The sequence below is a fragment of the Harpegnathos saltator genome, unplaced genomic scaffold (assembly GCF_003227715.2).
Source record: "Harpegnathos saltator strain DR-91 unplaced genomic scaffold, Hsal_v8.6 scaffold75, whole genome shotgun sequence".
In the NCBI taxonomy this organism is placed as follows: domain Eukaryota; kingdom Metazoa; phylum Arthropoda; class Insecta; order Hymenoptera; family Formicidae; genus Harpegnathos; species Harpegnathos saltator.
In genome coordinates, this window is record NW_020230593.1 from 142,042 (window position 1) to 160,936 (window position 18,895).

The window sequence follows — 18,895 nt, forward strand, 5'->3', positions numbered from 1 at the left end:
AAGACAGAGCTCTTTACCCCCGTCGCGTCTGAGTCACCGCGAAGATCGACCCACACTTAAGAGAATCCGTATCGCGTGACTTCACCCCGCGAATCTCGCGAGACATTTTCCTCGAATGCAGACACGTGTAGGGTATATCGACAGCCACACGAGGCGTCATCAACGGAGCGCCACAGGAACGGCTATATCGCGCGTTTGTTTTGCTTCTCGCGCGACGAGCGGAGGGTCCGCGGCGCGCATGACATCCTCGAACGCTTCGCGGCGAGCGAGAGAAACGAAACGGCATGGAAAAGTAGTCGGAAATCGTAAAGTGCTCGACACCTCGGTCCTCCTGGACAAATAAGACGGCACGCAAGTGAAGATGAGGCGACGACGACGACGACGACGACGACGACTCGTCGGGAACGACGAGTTAGCGGCGCGTTGTCGGACGCGCGACATATTGGAGTCGACGAGGAGTAGCGGTGAGACTCGCTCTTCCATTCAGCCTCGTGGCGGAGCGAGGGGCGAGAGGGGCGGGGAAGCAAGAGAGATGAGGATCGCGCGAATTAGAGACGATGAGAGAGAGAGAGAGAGAGAGAGAGAGAGAGGGAGAGAGAGAGAGAGAGAGAGAGAGGGAGAGAGAGAGAGGGAGAGAGGGAGAGAACGACAGAGATAAAGACACGACCACGCCGGAGACTGGGGAACGTTAGGGTGGCCGAGAGGGTGGCAGCTAAATAATAATTCTCACTTAACTAACTCGGTTAACTAGCTTCGCCGCGGCTAATAATAAAGGCGTCGTCGTACATCGAGCATCGCCCGGCCGCGGCGGGTCTGCTCCGGAGGAGGAGAAAGAGGGGACGGGAAAGCGGCGCGGTGAGAGGAGAGGAGAGGCTCGTTTTCGGAGGGAACGGCGAGGGGGATGACGGGTGGACGGCCGCGAAGCGCGTCGAGGTCTGAAGTCAATTTGTCGGGGAATGCGTTGGCAACACGTGTGGCACTCGCAAGTCGTCCTCGTGTCGTCTCTTTCGTCCCACTCGAGCTCGTCCGCTCGTTCCTTCATTCGCTCGCGTGTCCCACGGTGGGTATGACGAGAAATCCCGTGAAATCCGGCCGGAGGGCCTCTCCTCGCGTGTACAACGCCGCGAAAAAGCCGGGCAATTAGGCTGACGATTCCAAGGAGGACGACTCGCAGTCTCTCGAGAATCTCGCCGGCTCGTCCGCCGGCGAGAGAGCTTCGATCGTCCGGCTCAAGTGACCCGGAGACATCCCCCGGTGTCCGACGCTCGACGTGTCTCACCCTCGTCGGAGGATGTGAAGCGTTTCTTTTTCGCGGGCGGTGGACGCTGCCGCATAGTCGCGTTTTCTTCAATCTCGGACACGGCAAGTTTCGGCGACAATAACTTACATTCTCTCTCCTGTGGAAAAATCCGATTATTTTCCTCTCGTGATAGTCCCCAGCGTCGATACATTTTTGCGAAGGCAAAAATTCACATTCTTCGGGGGTGTGCAAATTATCCATTTAGTACAATTTCCTCGCGTTCGTCTCAGGACGCTAGAGACCTTATTTCGAGGAACGAGCAATTAGCCGGACAAATCGGCGGGAGTAGCGTCGAGGAAGAAGCGAGTCAGCCTCGCAGTCTGCTTTGGGAGACGGAAGAGTTGGAAACGACGTGTGCTCTCTCGAGTTCGCAGAAGCTCTTCGTCTCGACCACGACCTATCCGGTATTCTCTTTATTTTCTTTCGCTCGGGGCGCGACACCCATGCATCAGCGCGGCGATAAATTAGACGAGCCTACCCCCCGTTCGCGAGCGCGGCTAAATAAAGCGGTCTCCGAGAACAATTCATGCGTGATATTCCCAGATCATTATCTCAAGTCGTGTGTATATTTTTTCTCTCCTCCACGCGCTTCGGCTCTTTGTATCGTCCGAGTATCCGCTCTGATCGCTTACGATTCTCACGTATCGCAGATACGTCTCTCTCGTCCTCCTCTGTACATCCCTCAAGAGGGAGAGTACGGAGCACATGGAACGAGAACATCGGCGGATGTCTTCCACCTCGGCGCGTTTTAAACCCGCGATACCGGCGATAGCAGAAGCGCGCAACCAAACACGGATAAACATTCTTCACGGATCAGCGAGCTGTGCTCGCCTCGCTGCGCGACCCTTTCGATTCACCGGGATCGAACTTCTCGTGGAATCTGTCCCGACACAACGACACAGCCGCGGAAATTTATCCCGTGTCATTAGACATTAATACACAGCTCCGATGTGCGAATCTACGCGGCGTTATTATCCGTCGTCATCGCAGAACAAAACTCACAAACGAGCCAAAGCACTACGATGCGATTAATGCTCGCCGGAAACATTTCCGGCGTCTCCACCTCGGATTTTGCAGTATTAATTAATCGTCGCAAAAAGCAAGGCAAGTAGAAGCCTTCTCCGGGGAACGTTCCCCGCCCGAGGCTCCGGCATTTCCGGGGACGAGCCTTGCCTATTATCCTCGTCCTCCGTCGGGTGAGACATGGTGACGGAGACAATTAGACGGATACACCCCGACCGGCCCGGGCGACTTGTATCCGTACGTGACGTCGTACGGGACATCTCTCTCTCTCTCTCTCTCTCTCTCTCTCTCTCTCTCTCTTTCTCTCATCCTTTTTTCTCCTTCTTCAAGTGGCGGTCGCTCGCAGATTCGAGGATCCGATCAACCTTTCGGTCGTCGGGGTCGCGTCCGCAGCCAGCCACTACGTAGGTATCCACTTATAAACACGACCCTACTTACTCTTTCCGTAGTCCTGGCCTCGTAGGACTCGCGTCAGAGCGGTAAAAGGGTAGATAGATACACGGCACGGTATTAGTAGGTATTAGGTGTTGGCCTGGGAACGGCTGCACGTGCTGGCGAGGAATCCCATCCCTCCTGCGAGTTCGGATAATTCTTTAAGTGCTTCCTTCTCCTCCTCTCCCCCTTTCTCCTGCAGCAGCCGCCCTCCGCCCCGCATCCTCCGCGCCATCGACGACTCCACCGCGCTCTCTTACCCGGGGGCCGATCCTCGGTCTCGACCTACCCCCGGCTACCCATCAGACCAACGTGCTCGCGGTGCCACTTCAGGATCTATATACGAGAGACTCCCTCCCGCTCTCTTTCCTCGCTGCGTTCTTTGTCGTTCTCGCACGCGCACGGCGCGCCGGGTAGCTTTTAGCAATTTTCTGTATGCACCTACTAATCTCCGTTGCCGTTCGCGCGAGAAGGCGGCTGCGAGGGAGGGGGCGAGGCGCCTCGGCGTAATGCCGTTAATACCCTTAGCGATGAGAAAGTTAAGTGGCTTCGGATTGAATGCGCCGTAATGAGCACGAGAGCGAGAACGCCGGTATATTAGCGATCCGCGTTTCATTCGGGATGATACGTCGGTGAGGACAGCGAGCGCTGAGAGGGAAAATTCCACGAAAATTCAGCGTGTTAAACGACATGTTCGTGAGTGTCGCGAGCGAAATATCGGGCTGAGACATTGTCGGATTCGTCTTGCATATTGTCATCATATTTACTTTTATTGCTGTTGTTGGTCTGTTATTTCTTCCGAATCCACTTCCTCCACATGCCTTTTCGACATCAAGTGCTGATTGCTGACGCATTGTTTCTAAACTGATCTCGAGACATTGTCTTTTCATCCGGCCTTGTATTTGGCGGCTGATATTTTTATCGCAAAAGTTTGCGAGAACTTTCCGATTACGTGGCCACGATCAAACACATTTTCGGTGATTCTCGATAAAACCGCGCTCGGTGCCGCAATTTCGCGAGTAAAAATTCGAGCGTCGTCGCGAAAGAAAACAGAGAGAGAGAGAGAGAGAGGGGGAGGGGGTAATCGCGATAGCGCCGCTCAACTCGATTTTCGCTTGAATTTTCCCGGCATCCGAGGCGTTTTCGCTAATTTTCCGATCCCTGCATGCGGTGCGGTGCGGCGCCGCGCTGCGTCGTGCCATAAATACGACATTACCTCCCGCAAATTTGAAACGTCGAGTTTCATAATTGCAACGATATTACCACACGCGAGGCTCGTAACTTCCGCAACTCGTCGGAGTCGCGCGCCACCCTCGTTGCGCGCGGCCCCCCCCCCGGTAAATGACATAATTATCCCTGAATGAGTACGCGTGCAGGCCTGCGCGCGCGATGAGTAAAATTACTTGTACGTGCAGCCTCGGGTTTCCCGCGTCCTTCCGCTCTCGCCACCCCCCGCTCGTATTCGGGCTTGTTGCGCGCGCGCGCGCGATGAACAAAATAATTCCGCCAAGTACCCCATTTACATGCCGGAATTGCGTGTTCGCGCGTACACCCAACACGGGCGGCAAGTTCGTCGGCAAGGACATCGTCGAGGAAGCTGGGCGGGGACGAGGGTGTCGCAGAAAAAGGGTTGACTCCTTGCGCTTCTTCTTCTTCTTCTTCTTCTTCTTTCTCGCTGCGGAAAAGTCAATGAACGCGTTCAGTGGCGATGGGCGAACATCTGGATGAAATTAAGTCGGAGCGGCTCTCTTCCGCGGAGACACGCCGTCTCCGGCCGCTCTCAGCGAGTTTCGACAGTTTCGTATTTCTTTGTCTTCCTCTCTCGCGGAGATGCTCCTCCTATTTATTTAAAATACCGAGCGCACGGGAAAGACGGCTTTTCCCTCTCGGCTCTCGAGAGGTGAGCATTATTATTAGAAATGTGCGCGCACGCGAACTCGGCAATGCGTAAATTGGCGCGCTTTAGTACGACGAATGTAGTAGTAGAACGGCTTTTTGGAACGTTAGTTTGATTGTTATAGCCGGCTATTAAGAAACACGTGGCTGCGCACGAGAGCGCAAAGTCGACTGGATGGGTAATGCGACTTCGGCATAGAGGCGTTCTTCGATTAAGAATGTCGATTAACGCCTCATTGGCGATCCCATCGGCACGCCGCAAATTTCAATTCTCACATTCGCCGACGAATTCACTCGCGTAATATCGCGTGAGCGAGAGAGAGAGAGAGAGAGAGAGAGAGGGGGACGGTCACGCATACACGCGATTCTGTATTTCTTAATAAAACCGGGATTATAAATATACTCGCGGCTTTTTTCACCCCTGCGGCACATCAGTTTGCTGGCGAAGCGGCATTAAAATTCCATCGAGTTATCCGCGGTTCTGATATTCCCGGTAGTTTGCTGGTGCGTGAGTGCGCGCGCGCGGCGTTTCCAGTGAGATTTTTTTCCGCGATTCGACCGCGCGTTGCTGTACAATTAAAACAAAAGCGAGCGAGCGAGAGCCGGACAAATATGCTCTCGGCGTCGAGTAAGCGCGACGGCGATGGCGATGGCGATGGCGGCGTCGGCGTCGGCGGCGTCGGTGCCGGCGACGAGCGCATATTCGAGGCGCTTCGACATATTCGTCCGTGCAGCAAAAAAAGAGAAAGGGAGAGAGAGAGAGAGAGAGAGAGAGAGAGAGAGAGAGAGAGAGAGAGAAAACAGTATCGGCCGTTAACGGCGCCGTGACCGAAGACAATCGTCGGGTAGGGGGAGGGGAGGAAGTTCGTCGTTTGACGTCCGAGGTATTACGCTGCTGGTGAACAATGCGGCCGCGTTCGCCGGGAGCGAACGTGGAAAAATAAATAAAAAGGAAAGAGGATAGGAGAGGAGAGCAGAGAGTCGAACGTTCGAAAGCATCGACCTCGCCGCGGTGGCGAAGAGGGTTGGTCGCTGCTGTGGCGACGGGGGTGGTGTAGAATTTATAGGTAATTATTTTTCTCGTGCGTACGCGCGCGGCCCGTTCGCCGGTATCGAAGGAGCGTCGAGGAGGGTGACGGCGCGGGGGAGGATTGCCGCGGCAGGGTGAAAAGGACGGTTATATCTACATGCGTGCGTGCGTACGTATGCGTGTGCGTGTGTGCGTGCGTGCGTGTGTGTGTGTAATAGGGACTGCGAATGAGCCTCGTCAAGCGAGAATCCGCGTCGAACGGCGACTGCCATTGGGCGTGGAAACTAAAGCCAGATCGTGTCGCGGATGCGGGCGTACATTTTCTACGGGATCGTATACACGGCGGATGCCGAGATAGAGCGCGAGGGAGAAGGAAGGACGAGGAAGAGCCACTAGCGGTAGGATCGCGGGTGGTAGAGCAGGAGGTGGTGGAGGATGAGGCGGCGGATGGTGGCGGCGGTGGCGATGGAGGAGATGGCGCAGAGAAGGAGAAAGGCGAGAGGTTGGGGTATATAACGCGACAATTGCCGGATGCGACCGTTCGTGCGAATTGCGCGCGGGGTAACTTAGGTACCGTGTACGCGAATCTCTCCGCGATGTGAGTCGGAGTTGGAGGCCAGAGGGTGGTATGACGAGACGAAACGCGGGGCTGGCGGAGACGAGCGCGAGGAGGGCTCGAACGCGAGCGAGGGTGAGGGGTTGTATAGATACGTCCCTGCGGCGGTGGTTTGTAATATTATGATAACCCTCCCTGCCTGCGCGCCTGGCTGCTTCCCTCCCGCCCTCCCCACCGTCTCCTATTTCACTCTTTCTCTCTCTCTCTCTCTCTCTCTCTCTCTCTCTCTCTCTCTCTCTTTCTCTCTCTCGCTCCCTCTCTCCCCCTCACTCTCACCGTCTATCTCCCACTCGCTCTTCCTCTCGTTTCCCTCCTACGCATTCGCCAGGCTGCCAGGCGGCCACCCTCTTTCAGCGGCCATGTTGCCGGGAAATATGATTATTGTTATTATTTGCACCCTCCTTCGGTCGTATCCTCCTGACTCCTCACCTCTTCGTAACAGCCCCGTCATCCTACCGGCGGCGTGGCTGCCTCCGTTCTGTCTTCCTCTCTCTTTCTCTTTCTCTCTCTCTCCCTTTTTCTCTTTCTCTCTTTCTCTTTCCGTTCCTTTGCTCTTTTTTACACATACTCTCTCTCTCTCTCTCTCTCTCTCTCTCTCTCTCTCTCTCTCTCTCTCTCTCTCTCTCTCTCTCTCTCTCTCTCTCTCTCTCTCTCTCTCCCTCTTCCTCTCCCTCTCCCTCTCCCTCTCCCTCTCTTTCTCTCTGTTTCTCTCTATTTCTCTTTGCATCCCCGTGGTCGTGTCATCCTGCGTAATGCTTCGCAACTCTCTCCTGTACCCCTTCTCGTCATACGGATCGCTCCCGTCGCTGTCGCTCTTTCACGTCATCCTGCGTCTCCATTCTCCCGCATCCCCGCGTTCTCCGCGTGTATGAGTCTCTCTTTTTCTCTCCACCACTGCCGCCGCCGCCGCCACTGGCCAACGAATTGAGAGGAAACGAACGAGAACAGGGCCGAAGCAACCGCCCGTCAACCGAAACCGCTTTCCTCTCTCGCGCCCGTTCCCCCCCTTTCGTCTTTCGTCGCGCATCCGTGTCCTCCTCTCTGCCATCCTTCCTGTCGTCCTCCGTTGCGGTCGCCTGGAAAACTTTACAATGCGAAATGCCGTCCCCTGCATCGTACTTTTCGGCTCGCTCTCTTTCCCTTCGGCTCTCTCTCTCTCTCTCTCTCTTTCTCTTCGTTTTCCTAGCCTTCTTTCTCTCGCTTTATCTTCCTCGCGGTTATTCTCTTCCTCTCCCTTCCCCGTTCCCCATTCTTTTTTTCGTTCCATTCTCACTCCCTCTTTCCTCCCTCATCGCTCCTCCCGCGCGCTCCGACTTTCCGCGCGCGGTTCATTCCAACTCGTCCCTGCGGAAACGTTTCATCGACCGAGACCGCCATTCTCGGCTTTTTTTCCTTCGGGCTTTTTCTCGCCTCCTCGAACTTTCCTCGCGTGTCTAATATCGGGGTTATTTTTCAGCGGGCGAAAATCCCGCGTGAAAACCGCCGAGCCGTGCGCATTAAATACCGCTGCTCGCGCGATCAATATAGGAATAACTTGCGCGATATTATCGCGCGAGAAAGAGAGATGGAGATCGTGACGCGCTTCAGAAGCGGGCTAATTACGCTTTGTTAAAAAATAGTAATTTCGCGTGTTTGTTACACGTTATAAGCGTATAGTCGTTTATGCTATTACGTTCTAATAACAGGTATAATGTTGAACCGCCTCTCGGTTCTCGCGTGAAAAAAGATTTATCTCTTTCTGCGAGATTATTAAAATATCATCGTTACACGAAATACCGTCCTACACGGAGGAGAACGTCATTATACTGCTAAAAGAGCGATTACTCAGTTTACTTTTCTTTTTGAATAATGATTATTTTCAAAAAAGAAATTTCTCTCTTTTCAAGATTATATATCATAAAGTTTATGTAGGAAGCAAATTGAATTTTTTTTTAATCTAATATTCTTGATTGAAGCGCACTATAGTTCTGCTGAAATTCCAAAATGAATTTTTAACAAATCTGATGCTTTTGTAATAAATTCACAATAGATATTTGCACATAAATAAACTTAAAAAGTATGTAAAAAATCATTCACTATTGAATACAGTATATATTTTTCTGCGTGCATGAAATTTAGCCGTTGCAGCATCTGTCCTCCCAAGATACGTACAGTGCGATATGTTAATTTCAATGGTCGCGTGAAAAGCGCAAGCTCGTTTCTCTTTCACAAACACATACACACACACACACACACAATACATACATACGCATGCACACCCGACGCGAACGATAGCGCGCGATTTCTCTCGTGACGCGGGGCATCTACGGGTTAATTGTGCCACAATTGAAAAATAAATAATACGTCGAGGCTGTCGTCGCTCCGGAAATGTACAGCCCGTTTGAATTTTCCACGCGTATTTAGCGCTAAATGTAGCCGTCTAATTCTCATCGCGCTTCGCCATTTCGTCTATTTACGCGTATGATTTTCATATATATATAAATATACAAAGCCGCGGGATCAGACATACGTACGTTTAATGTTAAATGTGCCGCGAAATACGGAACGTAATTCGCAAAGAGAAATTAGTATCGTCTGCGAAGAGTATCGCGCGCGCACGCGGCACATCCTCGATGCGTAAATCTCCCTTTCTGCCGCTTCCGCCGGCTAGCCGGTTTTCCCCGGCGAAGAAAACCACCTCTTCGTGGCTCGCGATTCTAAACGGTCTGGATGCAATAGCGCGCGCTCCGAATAGACGTAGCTGCAGCGCGCGCGCGCGCGCGCGCGCTGGTAATTCGCCGGTAGACTCGCTTAATCGTGTTATTCGTGCTTCTCGTCGTAAACCGCGAGCGTGGATACGTAATGGTTGCGTTAAAGGTGGTAAGGACCGCGAGGTGCTCGGAAACGTTGCCACACTCGCAACAAAGGGAACGTGGATGGGGTAGACGTTCGGGTAGGAGTGGCGGAACAACAGAAGCGGAAACAAACAGCGGAAAATCGCGCTCGAGCGGAGAAACTGGAGATGATCGATCAGGGAAGGTTGATCCGTCGCGATCGCGACGCGCGCAAAGTACGCGTGAGGTACACGCATCGTTGATCGAGACATTGTCCAAGAATATTTATAAGAAACGAGGATTTATTTATATGAAACGAAGAAGGGTCGATTTCGGGGTCGAAATGTTCGGCGGGAAAAGTGGGAGAGTCCGGCGAACGAGAAAAAGGAAAATAATAAATAACGTAAAATCGAAACGAAGAGGGCGAAGATGAAGTGAACTGAGAAGGAAAAAGGACGATTTCTCGCGACAATTGCAAGCAACAGCGGATGTGAGGCGTAAACAGCGAAGGTGTTTATTAGCTAACTCCTGCAGCATTCACCGACAGCTCGATCGCGTTTAAATCTAAACGGATTGAGCGCAATGGTGCGCCGTTCGCGGGAGAAGACGCGGTCTTCTAGTACGCGTAATTCTCTGTAAACTCGACTAATCGTGTTATTTGAGCCTCTCGTCGCGAAGCGGGCGCGCGTAGTTATGTAATGGTTGCGTTAAAGCGTTAATAAGGATCGCGGCGGTGCCTAAGAACAGAACGAAGAAATGGAGGAAGAGTCGCGGGCGAGACGCGCGTCTTCAAAGGTAACTGGTTGGAGGAAGGAAGAAAGGAAGGAACGAAGGAAGGAAGGAAGTAAGGAAGGAAGCAAGGAAGGAAGGGAGGAAGAGAGAGGTATGAACGGTGGAAAACGGCGGCTGAAAGGAAAGCGCGGGGGCGGAAGCGCGGCAGGCGAGGGGGGTTGGTCTTTCGGTCGTGGTAGTCGCGGGAGTCGTGGTAATAAATGGGCAACACGAGCGCTTATAAGGGGTAGGTAATCTAAAGCTTTCGAGGCGGTGGCACGGCGGGGGCCGTCGAGAGAAAGGGCGTACAGGAAGAGACGAAGGGGATGGAGGACTACGAGAAGGACGAGGAGGAGGAAGAGGAGGACGATAAAGTGGCGGGCCAGGCGGCACGGGGGGTGAAGGGAAAGAGAGATGGAGAGAGAGAGAGAGAGAGAGAGAGAGGGGGGGGGGGAGAGAGCGAGTGAAGTTGGCGTGTAGGGTGAGAGAGTCTGGTTGGAGGAGAGTTGGTAGCGGAGGAAGGGGTGGATAAGGGTGGTTACGGGCGAGGGTGTGAGATAAGGTATAAGGTGGGTAAGATGGCGGACAATTTGCCGCTCGACTACTCTTGCCCGCACCCCTGCCTCCCTCCTTCCCTCGGCGATTCCAACCACCTCCGCGTTCCCCTTTCTCCTCCTGCTTCTCCTCCACCGGCACCTCCGCCTCCTCTGGCCTATGTACCGGGTAATAGATGTTCCTCCTTCACGACCAGCGCGCGGAGACGTTGAACGCGCGCGCAAAAGCGTACACCGTCCTGCTTTATCTCGCGGCTGTAGCATCGGAAGACCGCCTTTCTCTCCCGCGGCGGGAAGACGAAGGGGCGCGCTCTCGCGCGGTGGGAGAGGCGGCCTCGCGTCGGTATGAACGTGCGTGACGGTGAGAATTGCGCGTGCACGTTGCGCGAGATACGTACACGGCTTCACGCACACCGGCGAAGCTTGCGGTCGCGTTCACCTACACGGAAAACTGCCGTTCCGCGGAGTACAGTCGTCCGCGGGTAGCTACGTAGGTATTTAAACGCTCTCTCTCCACACAGTCACCTGCCGCCGTCGCCGCCGCCGCCGCCGCCGCCGCCGCCGTCGCATCGCCGTCCGCCCCCGCCCGCAGCCGCTTTCTCTCTCTCTCTCTCTCTCCCTCTCTCTCTCTCTCTCTCTCTCTCTCTCTCTCTCTCTCTCTCTTTCTCTTTCTCCGGCTCTTCCTCGTCGCCCTTCCTTTCTCTACCTTGCCGCCCCCGCCGTTTTCACTGGCGCTCCCTCGTCGGCAGACCGCACCAGTGTGCTTTCTCTCTTAGCATTCCATCCGCCATCTTCTCACTTAATAAAATAATTACCCCGGGCCAATTAAGCGTTCCCCTCTACCACCCTGTTCGCCCGTTTCTCTACGCGGGACCGTTCGTTCGTCCGCACGTAGTTTCTCTCTCTCTCTCTCTTTCTCTCTCTCTCTCTCTCTCTCTCTCTCTCTCTCTCACTCTCTCTCGCTCGCTCGCGCGAGCGCTTTTCCGACGATGCGCGACGCCGCAGTGGTAGTTTTCCGCGTGTATGTGCGGTGGAGGTGTACAATAAACCGACGAAGTACACCGGTATTCCCCGACGTTTATTATTCGTTATCACTTGGCGGGATTTACGCGTCGAAGTCCTGAGAAACGCCGGTTAATTGGCGCGTGTCGCGTTTATGCGCCGCGACCAAACTTCAGCCTCATTATGACGAGCACTGTCGACACGGTTCTGTTCTTTGGGCTACGTATCTTCGCGTGGGATTCGGCGCGAGTCGCGATTTGGGAAATGTCACAATAACGTCGCGAATGATGCATCGCGTTCTGCGAGCGAAATCGTGTTTTTACGCGGATAAACAACTATTTGAATCTATCTGCTCCAATTTCACGCGCTATATTTATTTATGCGAGAGATGTGGATAGCCACATGAGCCTTTGCCCTTTTCGTTCGTTTGATAGCAAAGCGGAGGTGACAGATTTCATTTGATTGAATCGTACGAAAACGGAGCGCTATGTTTAGCCAAGGTATATCATGAAGTTGCTTCGATCTCGATGGATCTTTGATACTTATTGTTTATACATAAGTTCGGAAATGATCGATTGAATTCTTTAATTTGTTCCATTATTTATTATCTAGAGAAATTTTTATTTTTAATAATATTTAGCGTCGCTCGCAAATTTCATTGTCATTGAAGGAGGGAAAAAATATAATATATTTGAAAAATACAGACCGAACGTTTTGTCGTTGAGTCGTACTACTACCGATTTGTCAGTAGAAACAGTGCTGACTCGTAGCGGAGACTTTGGAACTACACTTTGACGTATAATCTTCGGGACTCGTGTTGCGAATAATTCGTTCGTCTTACGGTTTGAATCTCAGCTGAATGTGATTTGAGTCTCAGCTAAATTTGATGAATTTCATCATCCATTCCTTATTAATTTTAGTAAATATTCGATGTTGTGCATCATGACACAGTGATAAATCAGATGAACTTTCCGCTCTCGATTAGCGTGATCGCACAGTAAATGAGCTTTCGCTTCATTTTGATTTATTAACACACAGTAAAAAACTTCTAAGCAGTTCAAATGAGATATACTTATGCGACAAATACATACAAGAGCCATGTGCTCAATGATGTACGGTAATAAATTTCAATAAATCGTGTTAGAAGTGAGAGGATCTACCGCGACGAAACAGGATTAATTGAATTTGAATATATCGATAGGATAATCGACCTATCGAAAAGACGAGGGTCGGACATCGATAGGGGCTCGCACATCGTCACCTGTGATACGTAAACACAATATGTCTACCGTGATGCTGGCACGTCGCGTTTTGTGCAAACAAATAACCGATTTCGTTGGTTTAACAACATCAATGTTAAACCAAGTACCAAGGAGGTATCGATTTAAGTTCGTGGATATACCGAAGCCGGGCGTTGGCGGTAAAAGTTGGCGAAGAATTGTCCATTTCAAAGACAAATACACGGTAGAGCCGTTGGAAGTTACAAATTTAGCTGGCAGGGATCCTGTCACAGGTACGTGAGGTAATATCGTTCTTGCAATGTCATCTTCGTCAAATTATAATATCCGGAGCTTTGTATCATTATAAATCAAACGATAAATTGGCATCAAAGTGAGAAAAGTGTGAACGGCAAACCGCGCGGAGTTTTTACTCTTCTGGAGACGCTTAAAAAGTATATTTATTAAATGTATCTCAACGCTCTCTCAGCAGACCATTGAAAGTTAACAATTATTCGTTCGCATATGCCAGTGCTTCGACGTCTTTTCAAAAAAACCGTTCTCTAAAAAACCGCTTGACGTGATGTACAGTTGACATAACCTCAAAACATGCTAGTTATGGCTAGTATGGATAAAGTTTGTATTAGATAGTCTATTTATTTTGTCTTCTTACCTCAACTTGGCAAAGATTCCGTGGAATGGATTAATCCCTATCTCATTGTTGGCATAATAATTGGTAGAATCTGCAGAAGTTTCTCTTCAATAGAACTGTGTCAATTTCTTTTGCTTCGTGGCAAATTTAGACTTGATGTTGACCAAGTCGATAAAGCAAAATATGGTGAATATCTATTAGAATATTGAATTTTTGGTAAACTAACTTAGTCACTGTTATAACTCTTTCAAATTGTCATTTGTTTAAATCGATGTAGTACATTTTTGAAGAGATTATTCATGACATTACACCATCAGGCTGTTACAAAGTTCCGGCATAGAGAAATTGATACTTTGCCCATCAGTGTACAAAGAGACGATATTTTTACAATTAATCGTGCATTTGATTCTTTGATAAATAAAGTTTAAATTTTGAAAAATAAACAACATGAGAAGAAGAGAAGAATGAAAGGAACTTTTCTATATGTTTTATATGGCGAATTATTCGAGACGATACGATAACTTCTTTGCACAAGTGGAAAACTACTGGAAGATAACGAGTTTCGCGTGAATTCCGAATCAAGTCATAAAGCCTGTTATCTACCTTCTTTCTCCTCGTCCCAAGCGATGCATAATCATCATTGGGAGAATCAATAGTCTTTATGTCGCTGAAACAGGTAGAGTAGTCGCTATTGGCATCGGCGGTGGTATAAAGCACAAATACCATTGGATCAATTGGATCAGGGATGGGCCCAAAGACCTGAACGAGCCACCCAAGGAGGAGAAAGTCCTCGAGGTCTTCAAAGACGGTTGTAGAACGGCTTTCGTCGCGTTGATCGGCACGAATCGCGAGCTGAAATATATCTTGGCCACGGAGAACATGAAGCCGGGCGACGTGCTGCGCACCCATATGGGAATACCGCGTAATTATGTACGACCGCGCGAGGGAGACGCCTATCCTCTCGGTGCTTTGCCCGTTGGGACTATAGTGCACTGTGTGGAAAAGTATCCAGGCGTGGGTGGTTTCCTCATTCACGCGGCTGGCACTAGCGGGACGGTGCTGAAGCGCAGCGGCGACCGTGTGATCGTCCAGATGCCCAGCAAAAAACAATTCAGCCTGCACGAATCGTGCATGGCCTCGGTCGGCAGATTGTCGAACGTCACGCACGATTCCACGCCGGTCGGTAGCGCGCAGAAGAACCGCGAATTGGGAAATCGGCCGAGGAGCGGTCTCTGGCATCGCAAGGATGGTAGACATGGTCGAAAGATCAAGCCGCCTCCGCCCGTCAAAGTGATCGATACCAAGGCCGCCTCCAAGTTCGAGAAGTGCCAGTTAAGTTTAAACTGTTTCCCATACTGAGTCGTCTGGCGAGCACGTGATAACCATAACGATAAAGCGAGACACACGCAATAAAAACTCATACGTTACTGGAACACATACAATATTTTATTGTCTTCGTTACCTGTTCTCACGTTTAACCCTGAATTTTTTCAAACTTACGAAATTACATAATACGCGAAGGTGGAAGTGGAAGAGAATCTCCACCGATATCGGCGCGATATCGATGATTCGGTGGCTTCTCGCCGTATGACAGCTCGGAATGTCGATCGTTTTGCGGAGCTTCAAGTCGCCCGACGTCGGATCGAACCGGATTCCACGTAGAACTTTGCCGGAGGTTCTCCGATGAACGAACGCGCGCTCTCGGTCGAGCACCGCGTTCTCGTGGGAATGCTTCGTCTGTACCTGAGTTTCAAGACAGTACGCCGCGCTCTTGGACCGTGCGTAGAGGTAATCGTGGAAACTCGCCCGGGGGATCTAGTCCCAACTCGACTTCACAGGCCCTTGTTGTAGTATACCGTATCCAATTCGGGATGCGAAGCCAACACCTTGTCACGCACCTCCGGCTCCAGGTGCTGCACCGGAATAGGTACGCGCTGCGCGAAAAGGGCGCAGCAGAGCGGCGTCGCGAAGGTCAGGCAGACCCCGCAAATGAGGACCTGAATCGGCCCGGCTGCCCACTTCATGTTACGCAACAGCTGCTTCCGGTCCAAGTAATTCATCACTATCGGCGCTATTACTGCAACGATCGAGAAACAAAAAATGAGATGTTGCGCGAATTTTTACGGTCCGACAACAAACGTCGAGAGAGAGAGAGAGAGAGAGAGAGAGAGAGAGAGAGAGAGAGAGAGAGAGAGAGAGAGAGAGAGAGAGAGAGAGAGAGAGAGAAAGAGATAAATTTGTGCAAAGAATCGAGTCAGATTACAAGAGCTGGAATATTTTTGTTAAAAGTACAAGCTAACGGGCTTATTGCGAAACTTACTCATGCTCGGGGAAGCCATTAGTATTCGCGATAACGTGACTGACATGATCGCCTGCTTCGCCGCCCGCTTGCTCTGGCCGACCTTCGTGCCTTCCGCGTTCTGCAATTCGATACCGTTCTGCAGTTCGGTGATCCTCATGAGAGGAATGTTCACGCAATTAGCGGCTGCGACGGCCGCCAAAGGCACCAAACGGCCCGCCAATGGCGGCCCATGCTGGGCCAGACGATTCAGGCTCAGCGCCGTGATGACGGCGCCGCCGGTGGCACCGACGTAGCTCCGGGTCAACGTCTCCGTCGAGATCGGGTTGGAGCCGCTGCGGTTCGTGTAGTTCACTATAGCGTTGAACGACTGATTGATCCATTGCCAGAATATCACGGCCGGCGTGGACCTGGACAATCGCAAGCACAATATGTCACGACGAGGGCAGCGGCGAGAATGCACGTTTTCCTCTCCAAGGTCAATCTACGTTTATCGCCGAAGGAACATTGGAGACACGGAAAAGTGATATATATCGGTAGAATTGCCCGCTGTGTGGCGCCAGAATTAAAATTAATTTTATTCATCAATAGTATATCATATATCGAAACTAATATTTGATATATTCCGTGGGCCTTATTCAATACGGAATGATGTAATAATTAGAGAAACAACAATGTTTACAGTTGGAAGATAACGCATGCGACGAAATGTCAGAACATTGCGAACACAAAAGTACATTGAAGAGTACTTGAAGCTAATTCGACCGGGTTATTAAAAAAAAAATGTGATGATTATATTTCAATTATATTGTCATCGAGTCGGGAACATCTAATCCAATCGTGACACTATTGATACAATTGGCACATTTTTTCTCATATAGAATAATATTTTGAGAGACAGAAACGTCGCCAAAGAGCAAATTTACGCAGCTTTAATGTTGACATTACGGCAATCGAGTAACGTCCTAGACTTCTAGTCGTCCATATTTTTGATTTCAAACTTTTTCTTTCGCGACTCGCGACCGCTACAACCGCGTATCGCGTCGAAACGGAATTCTGAGCAACGCGACAGTTGAGGGATATCGTTATCGGGAACGCGCGACGCGCGCTTCAAATGGATTTTGACATAAGGAGGTATCGCGGGTCGAAGTCCGTTTATCGCGTTTTCTTTTCGCGGCGAATCGACTTTGATTCAGATTACGTACTTGTAAAACGTCATCATGCAGCCGGTTATCAGCATGTTCATGGGCACTTGGGCGCTCATACGACCTATCAGCAGCATCTTCTCGCCGGTGTCGGGATGAAAAGCGCTGTCGTAAAGATATTTGTGTCGCCATAATTCCTTCTCGGCTATTTCAAACTTTTCCAGGTCCCCGTCGTCGCTTTCTCTGTGATCATATTAGGATTACACAAGCCGCTCAAATCAGAGCGTAAAAAGATGCGCGACACCTCGTATATTAATTACAAAAATCATAAATCAAGTTACAAACAAAACGCGCGAAACAGTCGGAGCAACTGCTCGACTTTCCGTCTTCTCTTTTCATCCCCTCCCCCCCCCCTCTCTCTCTCTCTCTCTCTCTCTCTCTCTCTCTCTCTCTCTCTCTCTCTCTCTCTCTCTCTCTCTCTCTCTCTGCCTCTTGATTAGGATTATTTATCATGTCTTTCTTGTCGATGCGGCCGAACGTTCGACGAGTCGCCGCGACTATCAGGCCTCTAACCCGTGACGTAAACAGACATCAATTGTACGTAACGCTAACAGGCAACATCAACAAGTAGATGTTTGCCACACTCGCGCGTTGCCGCGATTACGTGTTTCCCTTGCGGTGAGAAAGCGAAGGAAAACGAGAAAAGGAGCGGCGGAGAACGGACTAATTATAGCTAAACGACTACCTGTATTTCTTGACGACCTCGCGCGCGCGCTCAAGTTCCTTCTTCGTGGCGAAGATATTGAGCGGATTCGTTACCGTGAGGAAGTGCAGGGCCCTACCGCGGTAGGTGCTCTGATCCCAGTACGGTCGATCGATATTTATTCTCCGCATGGAGGGTGTCTCCTCCAGACTCTCCGTTGGCACCGGCATCTTTCGCCACGAGTGTTCACCTCGTCGATGCTACGACCCACGACTTCCCCACCTGGTCGCTTCCTCGTGCGTTCCTCCTCCTCCACCTGCTGGCCGCTTTTTCACCGTCAGCAGCACAGTGAGTTAAAGAGCCGACGCTGCTTGCATCTGCGACGAGTACCTGCGCACTTGCCAGCAGTCCGTCAGGCTCCACAGAGACGACATACGTGTCGCTCTCTAGCACGGGACAGGCTGTTCACCCAGCTCCCAGCCAACTGACCAGCTCCAGAGAGACCAGCGCTGGGTTCTTCCTCTCTCTCTCTCTCTCTCTCTCTCTGTCTCTCTCTCTCTCTCTCTCTCTCTCTCTCTCTCTCTCTCTCTCTCTCTCTCTCTCTCTCTCTCTCTCTCTCTCTCTCTCTCTCCCCCTCTCTCTCTCTCTCTCTCTCTCTCTCTCTCGTTTTCGCTCTCTCGCTCTCTACCTCTGTCTCCTTCTCTCTCTAGCACGCTTCCTACACATGCACACGCGCAGCTCCGTCTCTCCCCTTCGCACCGTCGTTCGATCCATCCAGTTTGCTTCTACCGCGTTCAAGTCTCATCGATAAGACCGCGTTGCGCGCGCAGAGCGCCGTCCGTGTTTGCCGACTTGACCACCAGATGGTGGCACACGTTCCCCTTACCTGATAACGAGGCGGACTCGCTGATAACACCAAGAGTGGCGCGCACGCTATCGCCGAACACTTTGCCCCGGTGCGCAATTGGCAGAAATAGACAAATGTGATAAGCAGGATTACGCTGGACAAAGTCGAATTCGCGTCATGTTTCGCTCGCTCGAGTCTGATGAGTCGTGTCATCTATCATTGCATCTCTCTTATTAATTCCTCAAGGCGGCTCTCTCTCTCTCTCTCTCTCTCTCTCTCTCTCTCTCTCTCTCTCTCTCTCTCTCTCTCTCTCTCTCTCTCTCTCTCTCCCCCCCCTCTCTCTCTCTCTCTCTCTGCCATGGCGCTTTTGACTTGCAAATACGACCTCACCACTTGCAGGTACGCCGGTATGTCTCATATTCTGCGCGTAATTATAATAATAAACGGGCATTATGTTATCATCATCGCGTTGGCGACGATTCTTCCCAATTGAGCAGCCGTTCTATGCATGCCTTCGAGTAGTCCTTAAGTAGTGCGTTAAGTAGTCCTCAATATGGCAGAGCACACATATTCCAAGGAGCTTTCTGGGACGAGT

General features: G+C 51.1%; 2 protein-coding genes across 2 annotated transcripts; one reads left to right on the forward strand and one right to left on the reverse strand.

Moving 5' to 3' along the window:
• The first annotated feature begins 12,690 nt into the window (after positions 1-12,690).
• mRpL2 (mitochondrial ribosomal protein L2) lies at positions 12,691-14,739 on the forward strand. Its single transcript, XM_011155875.3, has 2 exons — positions 12,691-12,950; positions 13,983-14,739. The coding sequence occupies exons 1-2, from the start codon at positions 12,719-12,721 to the stop codon at positions 14,663-14,665; spliced, it is 915 nt and encodes a 304-aa protein (XP_011154177.1). The 5' UTR covers positions 12,691-12,718; the 3' UTR covers positions 14,666-14,739.
• On the reverse strand, positions 14,731-17,952 carry Sfxn1-3 (Sideroflexin-1-3). Its single transcript, XM_011155866.1, has 4 exons — positions 17,496-17,952; positions 16,811-16,993; positions 15,627-16,015; positions 14,731-15,383 (listed from the first exon to the last, which is right to left on the reverse strand). Exons 1-4 carry the CDS (start codon positions 17,681-17,683, stop codon positions 15,139-15,141), a joined length of 1,005 nt encoding a protein of 334 aa, XP_011154168.1. The 5' UTR covers positions 17,684-17,952; the 3' UTR covers positions 14,731-15,138.
• Between the last annotated feature and the right edge of the window lie 943 nt (positions 17,953-18,895).

Excerpts from the sequence above, each read along its gene's own strand:
- mRpL2 (XM_011155875.3), top strand. The coding sequence starts at position 12,719 with ATGTCTACCGTGATGCTGGCACGTCGCGTTTTGTGCAAACAAATAACC. Across the intron at positions 12,951-13,982 it reads TGGCAGGGATCCTGTCACAG|GTAGAGTAGTCGCTATTGGC; the intron begins GTACGTGAGGTA and ends TCGCTGAAACAG.
- Sfxn1-3 (XM_011155866.1), bottom strand. The coding sequence starts at position 17,683 with ATGCCGGTGCCAACGGAGAGTCTGGAGGAGACACCCTCCATGCGGAGA. Across the intron at positions 16,994-17,495 it reads GAGGTCGTCAAGAAATACAG|AGAAAGCGACGACGGGGACC; the intron begins GTAGTCGTTTAG and ends ATATGATCACAG. Across the intron at positions 15,384-15,626 it reads AATGGCTTCCCCGAGCATGA|TAATAGCGCCGATAGTGATG; the intron begins GTAAGTTTCGCA and ends CGATCGTTGCAG.